The 20,928-nt window shown below is 40.9% G+C and overlaps 1 protein-coding gene across 3 annotated transcripts in view; it reads left to right on the top strand.

The window, feature by feature from the left end:
* LOC142652678 (guanine nucleotide-binding protein G(q) subunit alpha) overlaps nucleotides 1-20,928 on the top strand; it is a 149,576-nt gene that overhangs the window by 115,285 nt on the left and 13,363 nt on the right. For all 3 annotated transcript variants that reach the window (XM_075828339.1, XM_075828353.1, XM_075828345.1), the window contains one exon: nucleotides 20,771-20,924. In XM_075828339.1, the coding sequence (XP_075684454.1) occupies nucleotides 20,771-20,924 (154 nt within the window). The remainder of the gene's footprint in view (nucleotides 1-20,770; nucleotides 20,925-20,928) is intronic.

Raw genomic sequence — 20,928 nt, 5'->3', positions numbered from 1 at the left:
CTCAAAGTATTCAAAACAGCATTCAGAAAGTGTTTCAACCCTTTAGGCGTTTCACAGGAATTGAAGGAAAGTAGAGGTGAAATTTACAAATTTCATTTTTTTTTACAAAATTCATTTGTAATACATTTTCTTCTGTAACACAGAAGGTTTTACCTGAGAAATGTAACTCAATATTTATTGCCCAGATTCTGCAGTTTTTAGAAATGTCCCGCATGTGGCCCTAGTGCGCTAATGGACTGAAACACAGGCCTCAGAAGCAAAGGAGCACCTAGAGGATTTTGGGGCCTCCATTTTTTGGAATATATTTTAGGCACCATGTCAGGTTTGAAGAGGTCTTGTGGTGCCAAAACAGTGGAAACCCCCAAAAGTGACCCCATTTTTGAAACTACACCCGTCAGGGAATTTATCTAGGGGTATAGTTAGCATTTTGACCCCACAGATTTTCTGCTAAATTTATTCGAATTAGTCTGTGAAAATGAAAATCTACTTTTATTGTGGAAAAACTTAGAATTTTCGAATTTTTTGCAAGGAATAAAGGAGAAAAAGCACCCCAAAACTTGTAAAGCTACTTCTCCCGATTACGGAAATACCCCACATGTGGTAATAAACTGCTGCTTGGACCCACGGCAGTGCTCAGAAGGGAAGGAGCGCCATTTGGATTTTGGAGCACTGATTTTACTGGAATATTCTTCGGTGCCGTGTCGTGTTTGCAATGCCCTGGAGGGACCTAAACAGGGGAAACCCCCCAAAAATGACTCAATTTTGGAAACTATGCCCCTCAAGGAATTTTTCTAGTGGTATAGTTGGCATTTTGACCCCACAGGTTTTTTGCTGAATTTATTAGAATTAGTCTGTGAAGATGAAAATAGACTTTTTTTCTGAAAAACACATAGAATTTTCTAATTTTTATAAGGAATAAAGGAGAAAAAGCACCTCAAAATTTGTAAAGCAATTTCTCCTGATTACGGCAATACCCCATATGTGGTAATAAACTGCTGTTTGGACCCACGGCAGGGCTCAGAGGGGACGGAGCACCATTTGGATTTTGCAGCTCAGATTTTGCTGAATTGGTTTCCGGGGGCCATGTCGCATTTGCAGAGCCCCTGAAGTACCAGTATAGTAGAAATTCCCCAGGTGTGATCCCATTTTGGAGACTATACCTATCAAAGAATTAAATTAGAGGTGTAGTGAGCATTTTGAGCCCTCAGGTGTTTTATAGATTTTATTAGAATTGGGCCGTGAAAATGAAACATTTTTTTTTTCCAATAACCTATAGATTTAGCACATAATTTTTCATTTACACAAGCAGAAAAGACACCCCAAAATGTGTGACAAAATTTCTCCTGAATAGGGAAGTACCCCATATGTGGTTGTAAACTGCTATTTGGACATACAGCAAGAGTCTAAAGGGAAAAAGCGCAATTTCGTTTTTGGAGTGGAGATTTTACAAAATTTATTTTTTACTCCATGTTGCATTGCGCTAAGGTACCAGTACAGTGAAAACCCCCGAAAAATTACCCCATTTGGGAAACTACACCCCTCAAGGAATTCATCTAGAAGTGTAGTGAGCATTTTAACCCCAAAGGTTTTGTAGAAATTAGTGCACAGTGGATGTTGCAGATTTAAAATTGCCATTTTCCACATATATGCTATTTCAGTGCCCAATGTGTTGTGCCCAGCTTGTACCACCGTAGACACACACCCCATAAATTATTGTTAAGGGGTTCTCCAGAGTACAGTAATACCCCATATGTGGTCATTAACTGCTGTTTGGGCACACTGCCAGGCCCAGAAGGAGCTCCATTTGGCTTTTGGAGCGCAGATTTTGCTTGGTAGTAGTTTTGTTTAGTGTTTTACTGGTGTTTCAGCTTATAATATGGGGTCATATGTAAACTGGGCGGAGTGCATCAGGGTATATGTTAGCTGGGTGGAGTGTATCAGGGTATATGTAAGCTGGGCGGAGTGCATCAGGGTATATGTAATATGTGTGGAGTACATTAGGGTATATGTAAGCTGGGCGGAGTACATCAGGGTATATGTAAACTGGGCGGAGTACATCAGGGTATATGTAAGCTGTGCAGAGTACATCAGGGTATATGTAAGCTATGTGGAGTACATCAGGGTATATGTAAGCTATGTGGAGTACATCAGGGTATATGTAAGCTGGGCGGAGTACATCAGGGTATATGTAAGCTGTGCGGAGTATATCAGGGTATATGTAAGCTGGGTGGAGTACATCAGGGTATATGTAATCTGTGCGGTGTACATCAGGGTATATGTAATATGTGCTGAGTACATCAGGGTATATGTAAGCTGGGCGGAGTGCATCAGGTCATAATAGGATGATGTAATAATGGGGTAAATGAATAATAAAATCCATGGATAGTGACATACGCTTTGAATCAATCCTTTATGCACATGCCAGATTTTTGGGTGCAGGAGTCGCACTTCTAAAGGGCGTCCGTGGTGTTGTACAAAATATCCGCACTCCAGTATTGCCTAATCTTTGACTTCTTCACTAGCCCCATATGTAGCACAGACCCCAAAATGTCATAGTTTTCGCTGCATTTACAGGGTCTACAAATGGGGGCTGCAAATGATGACGTGGGGTTTTAGGTGAAGAACTGCTGCACATATAAATTAGTCTGGGTCGTCGTTTTGTATTATTGCGTTCCAAGAGTCATAACTTTTTATTTTTCCGTTGACGAGCTTTGTGAGTGCTTGATTTTCATGTGATGAGCTGTCGTTTTTATTAGTATCATTTTGGGGTAAATGTGATAATGTGATCAGTTTTTATTCAATTTTTTTGAGACCAAAAAACAGAAATTCTCTCGCTGTTTTTTTTTAATCAATTTTTAACGGCGTTCTCTGTGCTGCATAAACAACATGTTTGCTTTATTCTGCGGTTTGATACGATTATGGCAATACCAAATTTAGGCTATGTTCACACGGGTATTTCGCAGAGTTTTTTTACGCGGAAACCGCGTCGCAAAACTCGGCAAAAACGGCCCGAGAACGCCTCCCATTGATTTCAATGGGAGGCGTCGGCGTCTTTTTCCCGCGAGCAGTAAAACTGCCTCGCGGGAAAAAGAAGCGACATGCCCTATCTTCGGGCGCTTCCGCCTCTGACCTCCCATTGACTTCAATGGGAGGCAGGAGAAAGCATATTTCTCGCTGTTTTATGCCCGCGGCGCTCAATGGCCGCGGGCGAAAAACGGCGCGATAATTGCTGCGAAAATCGGCGTGCAGGGAGAGGAATATCTGCCTCAAAGTTCCAAACTGAATTTTGAGGCAGATATTCCTCCCCCAAAATACTCCGTGTGAACATCGCCTTATATAGTTTTTATATGTTTTACTACTTTTACACAACAAAAACCCTTTTTATAAATAAAATGTTTTAGTGTCACCATGTCCTGAGAGCCATAACTTTTTTATTTTTATGTCGACGGAGCTGTGTGAGGGCTTGTTTTTTGCGTGACACACTGTAGTTTTTATTGGTACCAAGTTTGGGTACATGCGACTTTTTGATCACTTTTTATTCCATTTTATTGGAAACAACATGACCAAAAAAGGAAATTCTGGCATTGTTTTTTATTGTATTTTTTTTACGGTGTTCACCGTGCGGGATAAATAATATTATATTTTTATAGGTCACGCCGATACGAACGCGGCGATACCTATTATGTCTAGTTTTTGTCTTTTCTTCCATTTTTTTCTAATTATAAAGGACTTGATCAGGGACACAAGATGATTATTGTTTTTATTACATAAAACTTTTTTTTATTTATTTATCTAAAACTTTTTTTAACCTTTTTTTTACTTTTTATTTTACACATACTAGGGGACTGGAAGATCTGATCTTCTGATCCCCTGTACAATACACTGCACTACTTGTGTAGTGCAGTGTATTATAACTGACAGTTGAGCCTATTACATCCTGCCTCGGGCAGGACCTAATAGGCTCCCGTACCTGGCAACCAGGAAGCCATTGCTAGGCTTCCTGGTTGCCATTGCAACCATCAGAAACCCGCGATTTTTCGCGGGGGGGCCAACGGGGTACAGAGGGAGCCCCCTCCCTCTGTATCAATCACTTAAATGCCGCTGTCGCTATTGACAGCGGCATTTGAGGGGTTAAATGGCGGCGATCGGACATAATAGTGATCGCCGCCGTTGCAGCTGGATGTCAGCTGTATATTACAGCCGACACCCGCTGAGGATGGAGCGCGCACAGCTCCTGTGCCTGCTTCATCCTCAGGACGTTACTGTACGCCCATTTGCGGGAACGAGCCGCTAAAAAGGACGTACAGTATCGCCCATTTGCGGGAAGGGGTTAAATGGGCACAGCTTAATTTATCTTTGTCCCGGAAAACCCCTTTAAAGAGGCTCTGTCACCAGATTATCAAATCCCTATCTCCTATTGCATGTGATCGGCGCTGCAATGTAGATAACAGTAACGTTTTTTTGTTTTTTTTTAAAGACGATCATTTTTGGCCAGGTTATGAGCAATTTTATATTTATGCAAATGAGCCTTTCTAAGGGACAACTGGGCGTGTTTTCTCTTATTTCCAACTAGGCGTGTATTGTGTATGTACATCTGGGGTGAATAGAAGTGGATGATGCTGTCATGATGCTGACAAGCACTTCTATTCACAACGCCCAGCTAGTAAAACAAGTAAACACGCCCAGATGTTACAAACACAATACACGCCCAGTTGGAAATAAGAGAAAACACGCCCAGTTGTCCATTAGAAAGGCTCATTTGCATAAATATAAAATTGCTCATAACTTGGCCAAAAATAATCGTTTTTCAAAAAAAACAAAAAAACTTTACTGTAATCTACATTGCAGCGCCGATCACATGCAATAGGAGATAGGGATTTGATAATCTGGTGACAGAGCCTCTTTAACCCGTTAGTGACCGGCCCATCGTGTTTCTACGTCGGTCACTAACGAGCCTTATTCCGATGCCATAGACTTTTTACGTCGCGGCATCGGAATAAGTTTACAGAGCAGGGAGCTGTCAAATCTCCCTGCTCTCAGCTGCTAAGGGCAGCTGAGGGCTGGGAGCGTCCCTGCTCTGCCGTGTGAGATCGATATTCGTATCGATCTCACACGTTTAACCCCTCAGATGCGGTGCTCAATAGCGAGCACCGCATCTGAGTGGTTTTGGAGAGAGGGAGGGAGCTCCCTCTCTCCCCCACCGACACGATCGCCGAGTGTCTGTGTCTCTAATGGCAGCCGGGGGTCTAATAAAGGCCCCCAGGCTGCCTGGAGTGAATGCCTGCTAGATCATGCCGCAGGCATGACCTAGCAGATGCCTGTCCGTGTTAAACTGGCAGGCAGTAATACACTGCAATACAAAAGTATTGCAGTGTATTATAAAAGCGATCGCAGAATCGCATATTATAGTCCCCTAATGGGACTAGTAAAAAAGTGAAAAAAATGTGAAAAAAAATGAAAAACCCAGCTTTTCCCCTTACAAAATGCTTTACTATTAAAAAAACAAAATAAAGTTAAAAAGTTACACATATTTGGTATCGCCGCGTCCGTAACGACCCCGACTATAAATCTATTACATTATTTAACCCGCACGGTGAACGCCGTAAAAAAATAATAAAAAACTATGGAAAAATTGCTGTTTTCTGTGAATACGGACTTTAAAAAAATGTAATAAAAAGTGATCAAAAAGTCGCATCTACTCCAAAATGGTACTAATAAAAACTACAAGTCGTCCCGCAAAAAAAAAGCCCTCATACAACCGCATCGGCGAAAAAATAAAAACGTTACGGCTCTTCAAATATGGAGACACAAAAACAAATAATTTAGAAAAAAAAGTGTTTTTACTGTGTAAGTAGTAAAACATACAAAAACTATATAAATTTGGTATCGTTGCAATCGTAACAACCCGCTGAATAAAGTTATTGTGTTATTTATGCCACAGGGTAAATGGCGTAGATTTAGGACGCAAAAAAGAGTGCCAAAATTTCCGATTTTTTTTCTATTCCCCCCCCCCCCCCCGAAATTTTTTTTTATAAAAGTTAATCAATAAATAATATGTACCTAAAAATGTTGCTATTAAAAAATACAACTTGTCCTGCAAAAAACAAGACCTTATACAGCTATGTCGACGCAAAAATAAGAAGGTTATAGCTCTTGGAATGCGACGATTGAAAAACGTAAAAAATAGCTTGGTCATTAAGGTCCAAAATAGGCTGGTCATTAAGGGGTTAAGTGGAAGAGTTGATAAGTGCATGTTGAAAGTTCTCCAGAATAAACAAATACCTTAATAAATTGAGTCCTGTCCAAATGTTGTGAAAGATTGGATTGTTCCTCTAAAGTTGCAGTATAATATACTATGTTTTTTGTAGCCGAGACAAACCATTCCCTTGCGATTGTGATTAAAAAAAGTAAAAGTTGCATATCAGATATGTCTCAAGATCTTTTGACTGAAAACAAACCGCAACACCGTTTTGAATAATCAGACATATAACATTTGTCTGAGGCACTGATTTAATGTACTTAACCCCTTCCCGACATTTGACGTATCCATACGCCAAAGTCGAGTAGGGGATGTATGGAGCGGGTTCACAGAGTGAACCCTCTTCATACAATGCTGGTGTCGACTGTATGTTACAGCCGACACAGAGTAACTAGCGGCATCGCGCTCGAGCGCGATCCCGCTCGTTTAACTCGTTAAATGCCGCGGTCAACAGAGACCACAGCATTTAAATTGTTAGAAAGAGGGGGGCGACCCCCTCTAACAGCTCATCGTGCCCAACGCAACCGCGCGGGGGGCGATGGATGCTACGGCTGCCTGGGGGCCTAATGAAGGCCCCCAGGTCCGCTATCTTTGTACACCTATTAAGCCCTGCCTCCGGCAGGGCTAAATAGTTGCCTGTCAGAATCACAGTATACTGCAATACATCGCTGGTTGAAGTCCCCTAGGGGGACTAATAAAAAAAACTGAGTTAATAAAAATGAGTTAAATAAAGTTGTTTTTTTGTGTAAAAAAAAAAAATATATATTAAAAGTTAAAAAAAAAAACAATTTTCCCCCTAGAGCATAGTAAAAAAATAAATAAATAAACATGATTGGAATCGCCGCGTCCGTAAAAGTCTGAACTATTACAATATATCATTATTTAACCTGCACAGTGAACGCCGTAAAAAAACAAAATTGTAAACGCCACAATCTCTATTTTTTGGTCACCTAATCTCCCACAAAAAAATGAAATAAAAAGTGATTAGACCGTCGCATTTACACCAAAATGGTATTATTAAAAACTAAAGCTTATCCTTGCAAAAAATAAGCCCTCATACCACTTAATCGATGGAAAAATAAAAAAGTTGTGGCTCTCAGAATTTAGCGACACAAAATACATTTTCTTTTCTACACTTAGGTTTTTACTTGTAAAAGTAGTAAAATATAGAAAAAAACTATAAATATTTGGTATCGCCGTAGTCGTATTGACCCAGAGAATAAAGTTAACATGATGTTTTAATTGCACAGTGAATTCCGTAAAAACGGCGCGCAAAAAACCATAGAGGAATCGCTGTTTTTTTTTTTCATTTTCTACCCCACAAATAATTTTATTCCCGTTTCCTAGTACATTATATGGCAAAATAAATGGTGCTACGAAAAACTACAACTCGTCCCGCAAAAATCAAGCCCTCATCGTACTATCTCGACGGAAAAGTAAAGACGTTATGGCTTTTGGAAGGTGGGGAGGAAAAAATAAAAACCTGAAAAAGGGCTGTGGCGGGAAGGGGTTAAAGGCGATGTACACCTTTTTGACCTAATTTTGTTCTGTTTTTAAATAAAATCAATGTGATTGGTGCCACTTCCTAAATATATTTTTACTTTTTGAGATACAGCTGCTTTGTATTCTGTATACAGAGCAGCTGTATCTTAAACGAAATCCTGTATCAGTCAGTGCGTTGGACTGACTGGTTCAGTGTCAGCGGGTCTCTTACACGCAGGATCAAGCTGTTATCGATCACATATATGTTCATAACTGGGTCCTGCGTGTCTCCTAGATGTGATCGATTACAGGTGGGTCCTGCGTGTCTCTTAGATGTGATCGATTACAGCTGGGTCCTGCGTGTCTCTTAGGGTATGTTCACACGGCCAAATTTCAGACGTATACGAGGCGTATTTTGCCTCGTTTTACGTCTGAAAATACGGCTACAATACGTCGGCAAACATCTGCCCATTCATTTGAATGGGTTTGCCGACGTACTGTGCAGACGACCTGTTATTTACGCGTCGTCGTTTGACAGCTGTCAAACGACGACGCGTAAAAATACAGCCTCGTCAAAAGAAGTGCAGGACACTTCTTTGGACGTTTTTGGAGCTGTTTTCTCATAGACTCCAATGAAAACAGCTCCAAAAACGGACGTAAAAAACGCCGCGAAAACGGCGCGAAAAACGCCGCGAAAAATGCGAGTTGGTCAAAAAACGTCTGAAAAGCAGGGTCTGTTTTCCCTTGAAAACAGCTCTGGATTTTCAGACGTTTTTGTTGACTACGTGTGAACATACCCTTAGATGTGATCGATTACAGGTGGGTCCTGCGTGTCTCTTAGATGTGATCTATTACAGGTGGGTCCCGTGTGTCTCTTAGATGTGATCGATTACAGGTGGGTCCCGTGTGTCTCTTAAATGTGATCGATTACAGATGGGTCCTGCGTGTCTCTTAGATGTGATCGATTACAGGTGGGTCCCGTGTGTCTCTTAAATGTGATCGATTACAGATGGGTCCTGCGTGTGATCGATTACAGGTGGCTCCCGCGTGTCTCTTAGATGTGATCGATTACAGGTGGGTCCCGTGTGTCTCTTAAATGTGATCAATTACACGTGAGTCCTGCGTGTCTCTTAGATGTGATCGATTACAGTTGGGTCCGGTGTGTCTCTTAGATGTGATTGATTACAGGTGGGTCCCGCGAGCCTGACAGATTCAGGTCTTGGTGAACGATACAGCTGCTCTGTATACAGAATACAAAGCTGCTGTGTCTCAAAAAGTTAACATTTTTAATAAAAATGTATTTAGGAAGTTGCGCCAATCACATTGATGCACAATTTTATTTAAAACAAAAAAAATTGTCAAAGGTGTACATAGCCTTTAACGCGTTAGTGACTGCCCATAGATGTTTTCACGACGGCCACTAATGGGCTTTATCCCCTTAACGACAGGCGTATAGTGTTTTTACGTCGGTCGTTTAGGGTAGTTCTTCTGAAGTGTCGGCTTTTCACGTCAGCACTTCAGAAGAACTTTCCCCGCATCGTGCGGGGTGCTGCTGAAGCCCGTGCTGTTAGTAACAGCCTCGGGCTTCAGGGCAACGATCAGAGACCACTAGCAGTGGTCTCCAATCGTATTTAACCCCTCAGATGCGGCACTCAATAGCAAGTGCCGGCCGTATCTGAGTGGTTTGCGAGGGAGGGGCCGCATCGGAGCGGTTTTCGCGGGGATTGCATAATCTGCCTCTGAAGCCCAAGGCTGTTAGCAACAGCCTTGGCTTCAGAGTGATGATCGGAGACCAGTAACAGTGGTCTCCGTTCATGTGATCACTGTGAGAACCATTCACAGTGATCACAAAATGTAAACAATGTGTTTCTCCTACCTGTCTCTCCTCACACTTGTTACTCTGTATGAGAAGAGACGGAGAGAGAATTTTACAGTGAAACCGAAGACACAAAATTACTAAAAATCTAATATATATACTTTATATAAACTTCAATTGTATACCTAGGCTAGGGCTATTCTAGGTTCAGCCTAGGTTTAGTCTATGGTTAGCCTAGTGTTTTTGTGTAGCGCACGTGTGTGACGTCTGTATTTTTTTGTGTAAAAATATATATATATGTAAAAAAAAAAAAAATTATAGTCTACGTGTTTGTTCGACATCAGTTTTTTGTGGAGCGTGCTTTTGTGACGTCCGTGTATTTTTGTCTGTGAAAAAAAAAAAAGTTAAGAAAAAATAATACATTTGTCTGCGTGTGCGTCTGGTTACAGTCTTTGTTGTACGTGTGTGTAATTACAATGGCCCATAGAAGGTTCACGGTGGAAGAGGCATACGCCATGTTAATTTCTGACTCTGATGAAAGCGATACAGAAACCGCGTCCGAGGTAGAAATGTTGTCTACCAGTGATAGCGACGACAGTGATACACTTTCTGCAAATTCAAGTGTCGCTGCAGAGTCCACACGCTCAGGGCATGTCGCAGAAGTACCACATGGGCCATTCTATTCCCCTAGAATATATTGAGTGGATACCCACAGAGTCATTTTCCCCTAATATCCCAGAATTTATTGCCACACCAGGGATAAATATTAATGTGGAAAATTTTACAGCCCTCGATTTTTTTAAAATATTCATTACAGATGAACTATTGGAGCTGGTTGTTAACTAAACCAATCTGTATGCTGGCCAATTCTTTGCTGAAAAGCCAACGTCCTCCTATGCAAAGCAGTGGCCCCCCACAAATACTGGAAAACGTAAAAAAAATTTGGGGCTTATCCTCAACATGTGGTTAGTGAAAAAGCCCTCAATCCGGTCATATTGGGCAACAAGCCCTACACATGCCACACCTGTTTTTTCAGTAGTTATGACCAGAAGCCGATATGAAGTGCTAATGCGTTTCCTTCATTTTAATGACAATCACCAGACCCCCCTGTAGTGATCCAGACTGTGACCGCCTGTATAAAATAAGGCCCCATATAAAAATTTTGTAGGAGTCATTTTATGCTGGTGTACAACCCCTAAAAAAACCTAGCGGTGGATGAATTGCTGATGAGTTACAAAGGCAGGCTCTCATTCCGCCAGTACAGCCCCTCAAAGAGAGAAAATATGGGGTTAAAATCTACAAGCTCTGTGAGAGCGGCACAGGCTACACATCTGCCTTTAGAATCTATGAAGGCAAAGACCGTGATATTAACCCCCCCAGGATGTCCCAGTGAGCTAGGATGCAGTGGCAAAATAGTCTGGGACTTGATGCTGCTTCTGCTGAATAAGGGTCATCAGTTGTACACTGATAACTTCTATACCAGCGTCCCCTTGTACAAGCACCTGCATGCCGCTGACACGGGCTTGTGGAACAATCCGCAAAAACAGAAGGGGCTTGCCACAGGAGCTGTTGAGAAAACGCCTGAGAAGGGGGGAATCAAGTGGTCTTTGCAGTGGAAACCTTCTTGCAATAAAATGTAATGATCGCAAGGATGTGTTCATGCTAAGCACTGTTCACACAGACATAAAAGTGACAGTGAGGGAACGTGGTGCCACCTCTGATAAAGAGAATCCAGTCTACATCACAGACTATAATAAATTCATGGGGGCAGTGGATTTTTCTGACCAGGCTTTACAGCCATACCTGGTGCAAAGAAAATCCCGCGCCTGGTATAAAAAGGTGGCCATCCACCTTATTCAGATGGCAACATACAATGGCTTTGTGTTGTACAAAAAATCAAATGGGCAAAATAAATGTTTTCAATTTCTGGAGAACATAATTGAACACCTTTTTGAGTCCCCTGACCGCAGACAAATCCATGAGGCAGAAGATGTCCGAAGGCTTGTGGAATGTCCCTTTGTATACCCTTTTTCGGCTTCTGAAAAAAAAAAACAATACCCCCAAAAGCGATGCAGAGTGTGCAGCAAAAATGGCATATGAAGGGACACACGATTTTATTGCCCTACATGTCCCTCTAATCCTGGTCTCTGTAACTATCCATGCTTTGAAATTTATCATACAGTCCCACATTATTAACTCATTTACATTTACACTGTATTTGTAGGGAGAACCAAAAGGGAGGGTAACTTATTGGAGAATGTTTCACTGTAAAAATGCAGCAATACTGTATTTTCTGGAAAAATCTATTTTTTATTTCTTTCCACCTATTAAAAATACTCACTGTACCCCTAGATGAATATTAGCAGGACATTTATACTTGTCAAAATGACCTGCAGTACCACGGCAAATATAGCGTGGTTCCCTAAAATCAGCTCTGGCGTAAAGGCCTCCAAATGATACGCCCTATAACGGGTCCATATAATAGATTAGACACACATATTTGGTATCACCGTACACGGGAGAAATAGCAGATTGTGGAAAGGTGTCACTTTTACCAGTATGTCATATGGGGTTTCGAAATGGCTTAAGAAAAGTGACACTTTTGTAAAAAAAAAAAAAAATGCAATTTAAATTTTTTTGGCCCTAGTTTGGACAAATTCTGTAAAAAGTGTGAAGGGTTAGAACAGAAATTGAACCGCTAGAAATAGACTTTAGAGTGTCTAGTTTGTAGAACATAATGTTTTTTTTTACCATTATTTATTGGACTTCAAGTCCATTACCCATACATTACTACCATGGTGTAAAAAACAAAATGAAGACATTTTAGTGCGCAATTGAAAAAAAGGGACACTTGTGTTTTATACTATATTTCTGGTCAAAAAAAAATAAACTACACCTCCAAGTCAGGTGTCCTTATGATCAGGATAAATGAAAAAGTATATTTCAGTACATTTGTATGATACAATCACTTTTAATTTCAAACTGTTACATTTTAAATGATGAAAAATCAAAATTTTTCTTTTTTTTCTGTCTTTCCACGGCTATAAAAAAAAAGTAACAAAAATGTTATATATATATATATATATATATATATATATATATATATATATATATATATATATATATATATACCTCTAAAAGGAAGCACTACATGTCCCAAGAAAACTGCAAAATTCACATCGATACATAAAACATAGAGTTATACTGCGTTACATCTGTGAATAGCAAAACTGCGAAAATTGCTCTGGTCACTAAGGTTTAAAACACCTTCGGTATTAAGGGGTTAATATGATTCACGTGCCTTTTAACAGTACTGCATTAGAATAAACAAACACCGCCGGGAGGAGGGAAAGCTCCCTGCTCTCAGCTTGGTGCACTGACTGGGGACTGTTGTTTGTGGTCACCAAACCGGTGATCGCCTGTATTCCACGAATACCTGCGATCACCGTTATAATGCTGTGTGGAGTAAAAATAAGTATGTTTGGTGAGAGGAGATAATAATAATAAAAAAAATGTTAGGCCACCGATCGGCACCCCTGCTTTTAAATTGTTCATAGAAAATCAGGTCCTGAATTAATTGTCCAGCAGACAAATGACCAGGTCCTACAACCTTACTTAGTAAAACGTAAGACTAGGGCCTGGTATTAAAAGGTAGCGATCTACCTCATCCAGATGGCTACGTATAACAGCTATGTGTTGTACAAGACACAAGGAACACTCAGTTTCCTACAGTACCAGGAAAAATTATAGAGCACTCCCCCGCACCTGGATGTCCAAAGGCTCACTGAGCGCCACTTCCTTCACCCCGTCCCTCCCACTGAGAACAAACGATACACCCAAAAGAGATGCCGGGCTTCCAGTAAACATGGTAGGAGGAGGGATACCCGGATTTACTGCCCCATGTGCCCTTCAAATCCAGGCCTGTGTAACTTTTCTTGTTTTGAGACCGTTTCGAATTATTAGTTTTATATAACATCTAGGGAACACCAAAAAGGGTGGGGTGGGGGGATTCTTTTTAGGAAGTAAATTTAATTCATATTTTTTGTTTAGTTTCTGGGCTTTCCAAGGGAGGGAGGGATTCTCATGGGGACATATTAACCCCTTAAGGACGCAGCCTAGTTTGGGCCTTAAGGCTCAGAGCCCATTTTTCAAATCTGACATATTTCACTTTATGTGGTAATAACGTCGGAATGCTTAAACCTATCCAAGCGATTCCGAGATTGTTTTCTCGTGACACTTTGGGCTTCATGTTCGTGGTAAAATTTGGTCGATATATTCAGTCTTTATTTGAGAAAAATTGCAAAATTTAGAGAAAATTTAGAAAAAATAGCATTTTTCAGAATTTAAATGCATCTGCTTGAAAAACAGACGGTTATACCACCCACAATAGTCACTAGTTCACATTTCCCATATGTCTACTTTAGATTGGCATCGTTTTTTGAACATTATTTTATTTTTCTTGGACGTTACAAGGCTTAGAACATAAACAGCAATTTCTCATATGTTTAAGAAAATTTCAAAAGCCTTTTTTTTAAGGTACCTGTTCAGTTCTGAAGTGGCTTTGAGGGGCCTATGTATTAGAAACCCCCATAAAGCACCCCATTTTAAAAACTAGACCCCTCAAAGTATTCAAAACAGCATTTAGAAAGTTTTTTAACCCTTCAGGCATTTCACAGGAATTAAAGCAAAGTGGAGGTGAAATTTGCAAATTTCGTTTTTATTTCTGAATTTCAATTTTATTCTATTTTTTTTCTGTAACAAAGAAGGTTTTACCAGAGAAACACAACTAAATGTATTGTCCAGATTCTTCAGTTTTTAGAAATGTCCCACATGTGGCTCTAGTGCGCTCGTGGACTAAAACACAAGCCCCAGAAGCAAAGAAGCACCTAGCGCATTTTGGTGGTGCTTTTTTATTAGCATATATTTTAGGCAGCATGCCAGGTTTGGAGAGGTGTTGAGGTGCCAAAACAGTAGGAATCCCCCAAAACTGACCCCATTTTGGAAACTGCACCCCTCAAGGAATTAATTTATGGTTATTGTTACCATTTTGACCCCGTAGTTTTTTCACAGCGCGTATTTGAATTGGGCTGTGAAATTAAAAGAATGACAATTTTTCCAATAAGATGTCATTTTTGATCAGAATTTCTTATTTTCACATGGAACAAAATGCCCCATTTTGTTGCCCAATTTGTCCTGAGTGCGGCAATACCACATTTGTGGTGATAAACTGCTGTTTGGGCCCATGGGAGGCCTCAGAAGGAAAGGAGCGCTATATGTTTGTTGGAGTCCAGATTTTGCTGGATTGGTTTTCGGGTGCCATGTCGCATTTGCAGAGCCTCAGAGGTATCAAAGCAATGGAAACCCACCAAAAGTGACCCCATTTTGGAAACAAAACCCCTCAAGGAATTTATTTATGGGTGTTGTGACCATTTAGACCCCACAGTTTTTTCACAGAACTTATTTGAATTGGGCTATGAATTTAAAAAAAAAAACTTTTTTCCAATAAGATGTCGTTTTGGCTCAAAATGTCTTATTTTCACAACGAATAAAATACCCCATTTTGTTGCCAAATTTGTCCTGAGTGTGGCAATACCCTATTTGTGGCCATAAACTGCCGTTTGGGCCCATGGGAGGTATTAGAAGGAAAGGAGCGCTATGTGTTCTTTGGAGCACAGATTTTGCTGGATTGGTTTTCGGGTGCCATGTCGCATTTGCAGAGCCCCAAAGGTATCAAAGCAATGGAAACCCACCAGAAGTGACCCCATTTTGGAAACTACACCCCTCAAGGAATTCATTTATGGGTTTTGTGACCATTTAGACTCCACAGTTTTTTCACAGAATTTATTTGAATTGGGCTGTGAATTCAAAAAAATGTAATTTTTTCCAATAAGAGGTAGTTTTGGCTCAAAATTTCTTATTTTCACAAGGAATAAAATACCGCATTTTGTTGCCCAATTTGTCCTGAGTGTGGCAATACCCTATTTGTGGTGATAAACTGCCGTTTGGGCCCATGGGAGGGCTCAGAAGGAAAGGACCACCATGTGGCCTACTGGGAATTTTCTCGTCCTAAGTCGTGTGTGCAGAAGCCCCTGAGGTATCAGTACAGTTGAAACCCCCGAGAAGTGACCCCGTTTTAAAAACGACACCCCTTAAGGAATTCATCTAGATGTGTAGTGAGCATTTTGACCCCACAGGTATTGTGTAAAAGATAATGTGCAGCAGTTGGTGCAGAGTGAAATTTGCAATTTTCTATACATATATGCCAATTCAGTGTCCGATATATTGTGCCCAGCATGCACCACCGGAGATATACACCTCATAAACTGTAATGTTGGCTCTCCCGGGTACGGCAATACCCTACATGTGGCTGTTATCAGCTGCCTGGGCACGCAGCAGGGCTCAGAGGGGAAAGATGAGGAGGGGTAAGCTGTGTGAAGTGGATCAGAGCGAGTAAAACTGGGGTAAATTAAAAATAAAGGGATGGATGATAAATTTGAAAACACTCTTTCATACAGAGCTCTGGTTTTTCGGGACACGCGTCACATTGATATATTGTGTCCTTCCTTATCCCCCTCTTATAGCAGACTCTGCACCTCTTTTGACTTTTTCCCTTCTTGCCAGTTTGGGGAACTTCTCCTAAAAAGTGTTGCCCTGGTACGATGCCTGTGGCCCCGCTTCCAGAAGTACTGTAAGGCTTCAGGACTTGATCTGACAAGTCCACCCCTCCCATGTACCTATTGTAGTCCAGGATGCAGTCTAGTTTGGGGGTCCCTGTACTGGTACCTCGTACAGGTACATGGGTACTGGTGTGGCATCTCCCTGGTCTTGTACTTGACACACAATATGTTGCTGCTAGATTGTGCCCTGCTCTCACCCCTTCTGAGTGTTTGCCCAAGCAGAGTCGTAGGGAGGCCTCTCAGGTTTCTTCTAGCAGTGCCGCATGCCGCAGGACTTCTGGAAGCGAGGCAGTTGAAGAGTGGGACGCTGGTATAAAAATTATCCAGGTAGAGGTGGTAACCCTGGTCCAGCAGTGGGTGCACCAAATCCCACACAATTTTTGTATTAACGCCCAGTAAGGGGGGACATTCTGGGGGCTGAGAACTGGTGTCCTTCCCTTCATATATCCTAAATTTGTAGGTATACCCTGATGCACTCTCGCACAGCTTATACATCTTCACGCCATACCTTGCCCTCTTACCTGGCAGGTACTCGCGGAATTGAAGCCTCCCTTTCAAATGTACCAGGGATTCATCTATAGAAATACACTTCTCGGGGGTGAATGCTTGGGAAAACCGGGCACTGAAATGGTCTAATAGGGGTCTCCGTTTATACAAACGGTCAAAACTGGTGTCATCTCGGGGTGGGCACGGCTCATTATGAGTATAATGTAAGAAGCGAAGTATTGCCTCATTTTTATTTTATTTTTTAGTTTCCAGCTCAGTTCTGAAGTTGCTTTGAGGGGCCCATATATTAGACACCCTTATCAAACACCCCATTTCAGAAACTAGACCCCTCAAAGTATTCACAACAGCATTTAAAAAGTTTATTAACCCTTTAGGCGTTTCACAGGAATTTAGAGCAAAGTAGAGGTGACATTTAATTAATTTAATTTATTAGGCACCATGTCCGGTTTGAAGAGGTCTTGTGGTGCTAAAACAGTGGAAACCCCCCAAAAGTGACCCCTTTTTGGAAACTAGAGACCTTGAGGAATCCATTGTAGTTTTCTTGGGGTGCATGCGACTTTTTGATCAGTTTTTATTCTAATTTTAGGTGGCGTGGTGACTAAAAAAACAGCAATTTTACTATTGTTTTTTATTCAATTTTTTTTAAAGCGTTCACCGTGCGCTATAAATGACATATTCACTTTATTCTGCGGGGCGATACGATTACGGCGATACCAGATGTTTATAGTTTTTTTTTATGTCTTATGGCGTTTGCACAATAAAATACATTTTGTAAAATATAATTTATTTTTTGTGTTACCTTATTCTAAGAGCCATAACTGTTTTATTTTTCCATCAGGAAAGTCGTGCGAGGACTTATTTTTTGCGTAACGAACTGTAGTTTCGATCGGTACCATTTTTAGGTACATGCGACTTTTTGATCTCTTTTTATTCCATTTTTTGGGAGGTGAAGTGACCAAACAATTGTGATTGTGGTACGGTTTATTATTATTTTCTCTTACGGCGTTCACCGCGCGGGATAAATAACGAAATCGTTTTGTAGTTCGGGCCGTTACGGACGCGGCGATACCAATTATGTATAGTTTATTTGTTTATTTATATATTTTTATTAATAATAAAGAACTGATAAGGGAAAAAGGGGGACTTTTACTTTTATTACTTTTAGATCTTTTATTTTCTTATTTTTACACAACTTTTTTTTTAACTTTTTTACACTTTTTTTACTTTGTCCCACTAGGGGACATGAGGGCAGGAGGCTCTGATCGCTATTCTAATACACTGCACTACATGCATAGTGCAGTGTATTAGAGCTGTCAGCTGTTCTGTGACAGCAAGCATAGTGGGTCCTGATTTTGTCGGGACCCACTAGGCTTCCGTCGATGGCGTAGCCAGAGTCCATTGTTAGGATTCTGGTTGCCATAGTAGCCATCACGGCCCGCTATCGTGTAGCAGGCCGGCGATGGCAGCTTAACCCCTAAGAAGCCGCGATCGCTATTGAGCGCGGCTTCTAAGGGGTTAATCGGCGGGGACCACCGCGATCGGTCCCTGCACACTAAGCTGTGATAGCCTGCTGTCGGAAACAGCAGGTATCACAGCTCAAACACGCGTTGGGATTAAATGGCGCCGTGTTTACTCAGGTCAGTAATAGTACTGACCTGAGCGCGAACGTTCTACTTAGCAGGACGTACTATTACTGACCTGAGCGCGAAGGGGTTAAAGTGCATTTTTTTCCAGACCGTAAAACAAATTTTACCCCTTATGATTGTTTTTATACGGTTCTCGGACAATTAGATCTTAATTTAAAAAAAAATATTATTTTGTGATTGATAAACACCGTTTATTGTGCAGGAGCCCCCATCTTTCTATTCAGAGCATGGACCACACAATTGTTCTTGAAATAAAAAATAAATGTGGGCATTTCATTTATTAGTAGATAAATCCAACGCGTGCGGCCCGTGCCGCCCCTGAATTAGTGGAAGTCGTGCATTTCAGCAATGATTACAAGAATAAATTGGGGATGTATTTCCTTTTTCTTAGGACTATGTCCTGCCACATACGGCTGTTACATTCCTAATTCTGTTCCTGTTATATGGGCGTGATATTTGTTCCTTATCAATACGTCATGGGCTTTCTTACAGTTTTGTTCGGGTTTTTGGATGTACACCCGACAATTATTTTAGAAATACTGATATAATTTTGGGGATTAGTGATCCTTTACTGTTCCTATAGATGGTTTTGGACATTGCCCCTTTATATACACTGGAACCGATTGGTTTGTGCACATAGCAGATTCTACCTTGCCGGGCAGGAGCCTGGTATGGTGTACCGCGTCACTTGGCACGTTCGTCCCTCATATAGGGATTGATGGAGCTAAAGAAACGTTGTACAACCAGTCACTGAAAAAAAAAACCTTGTCATGGCAGCCCTGCAGGTGTTCTTCTATCTAGTGAACAGACTCGAGTTTGCAACATAGTTGGATACATTTTCCTCCATTTGTTTGAAGATATTGCCCGTCACTCCTGTACAGTTTATTTTTTCCTCTCTGACTGATTTTATATTAGGACAGAATTCTGTCCACAATGACATCATAATGACACAGATTAGCAAGACATAGTCATAAATACAGGCAAATGTGTCTATAGTGAGATGCATCCATTATGAATACACGGCTTCACTTCTCTTCTGTATGCCGCACAAATTTATTAATGTGGCGTATTTCTAACAAAATAACATTTTAACAAATATATTAAGAATTTGAAGAAAACACAACATATCCATATTGTCCTAAATAATATCCGTTATTTCCTCCTTTTTAAACATTTTTTGGTCAGCAAGCTCACTACACCACTAGATGAATGCCTTTTAGGGTAGTCCGTTTTTAGAAAATGGTAATTTCTGGGTGTTTTTTTGTTCAGGCAGCTCAATGTCTCTAAATGCATGATATGGGGCCTGAAAGCCAAAGGGTGCTTCCTCTCTTTTTGGCCCAGCCACATGTCTAGTAAGCAGATTGAGACCACAATGGGGGTATTTTTATAACACAGGAGAAGCAGGGTGATACATTTTGGGGTGTGTTTCGTCATTCTCATGTTCGCTTTACAAAGAAATCTGTCTTTAAAATTATACATTTGTGAAAAAAATAAAATTATATTATTTTACGGTGTAGTTTTCAAAATGGGCTAATTTATGGGGGTTTCCATCATTCTATCACCTATGAGCCTCTGAAAACTTGGCTTTGTGCAGGAGAACAAAATGTACTTCAAAATTTAAAGTGTAGCTAAACGTTTGACACACTTCTGACATGTCATAGTGACATGTCAGAAGTTTGCATTGGTGGGGGTCCGAGCACTGAGACCCCCACCAATCACTAGAACGTAGCAGCTGAAGCGCTCGTGTGAGCACTGAGCCGCTTCGTGTCTGTTCGTGTCTGTCTCCGTGCTCGGACCCCCACCAATCCAAACTTCTAACATGTCACTATGATATGTCAAAAGTTTGTCGAACGTTTAGCTACACTTTAAAAAATGAATAGGTCATCAGTATAAAAAACAGCCCCCAGCCTAGACAACCCCTTTAAGAAAGCAGTGCATTCTAAAACAGTATTTTTGATAAACGTACCATTTGACTTTTTTCTTTAAGTTCAGCGCCATTTTTCTGTGGTCATAAGCCACGCCCCCTTGTTTTGACAGTTGTATCTTCCTTAGGCCGTGGCCCCATCCATAATATGGTCGAGGATGGAAAGCATGTGACTACATGTCACTGCATTCTCTATTGTAACATATTGCATCCTGGAAACTAGCACAGTGTGTTACAATAGAGAATGCAGTGGGATGTGTCTAGTCACATGCTCCTCCATATGTAGCCATATTATGAATAGGAGCCACGGCCATAAAATGTACAGCTATCATAAGGGGGCGTGGCTGATGACACCAAGAATATGGTGCTGAACTGCAAATGAAGTAAAATAATAAATTTACCAAAAATACTGTTTAGAATGCATTTTAAGGTGACTAACCCCTTTAATATGTTTTTCAGAACCGAATGGAAGAGAGCAAAGCGCTATTTAGAACGATTATCACATATCCATGGTTTCAGAATTCTTCAGTCATCCTCTTTCTAAACAAGAAAGATCTTCTCGAGGAGAAAATTATGTACTCCCATCTAGTTGATTATTTTCCGGAGTATGATGGTAA

This window comes from Rhinoderma darwinii, chromosome 1 (genome assembly GCF_050947455.1).
Source record: "Rhinoderma darwinii isolate aRhiDar2 chromosome 1, aRhiDar2.hap1, whole genome shotgun sequence".
NCBI classification, from domain to species: domain Eukaryota; kingdom Metazoa; phylum Chordata; class Amphibia; order Anura; family Rhinodermatidae; genus Rhinoderma; species Rhinoderma darwinii.
Note: the sequence above shows the minus strand (reverse complement) of the source record. Positions and strands in the feature narration are given on the sequence as shown.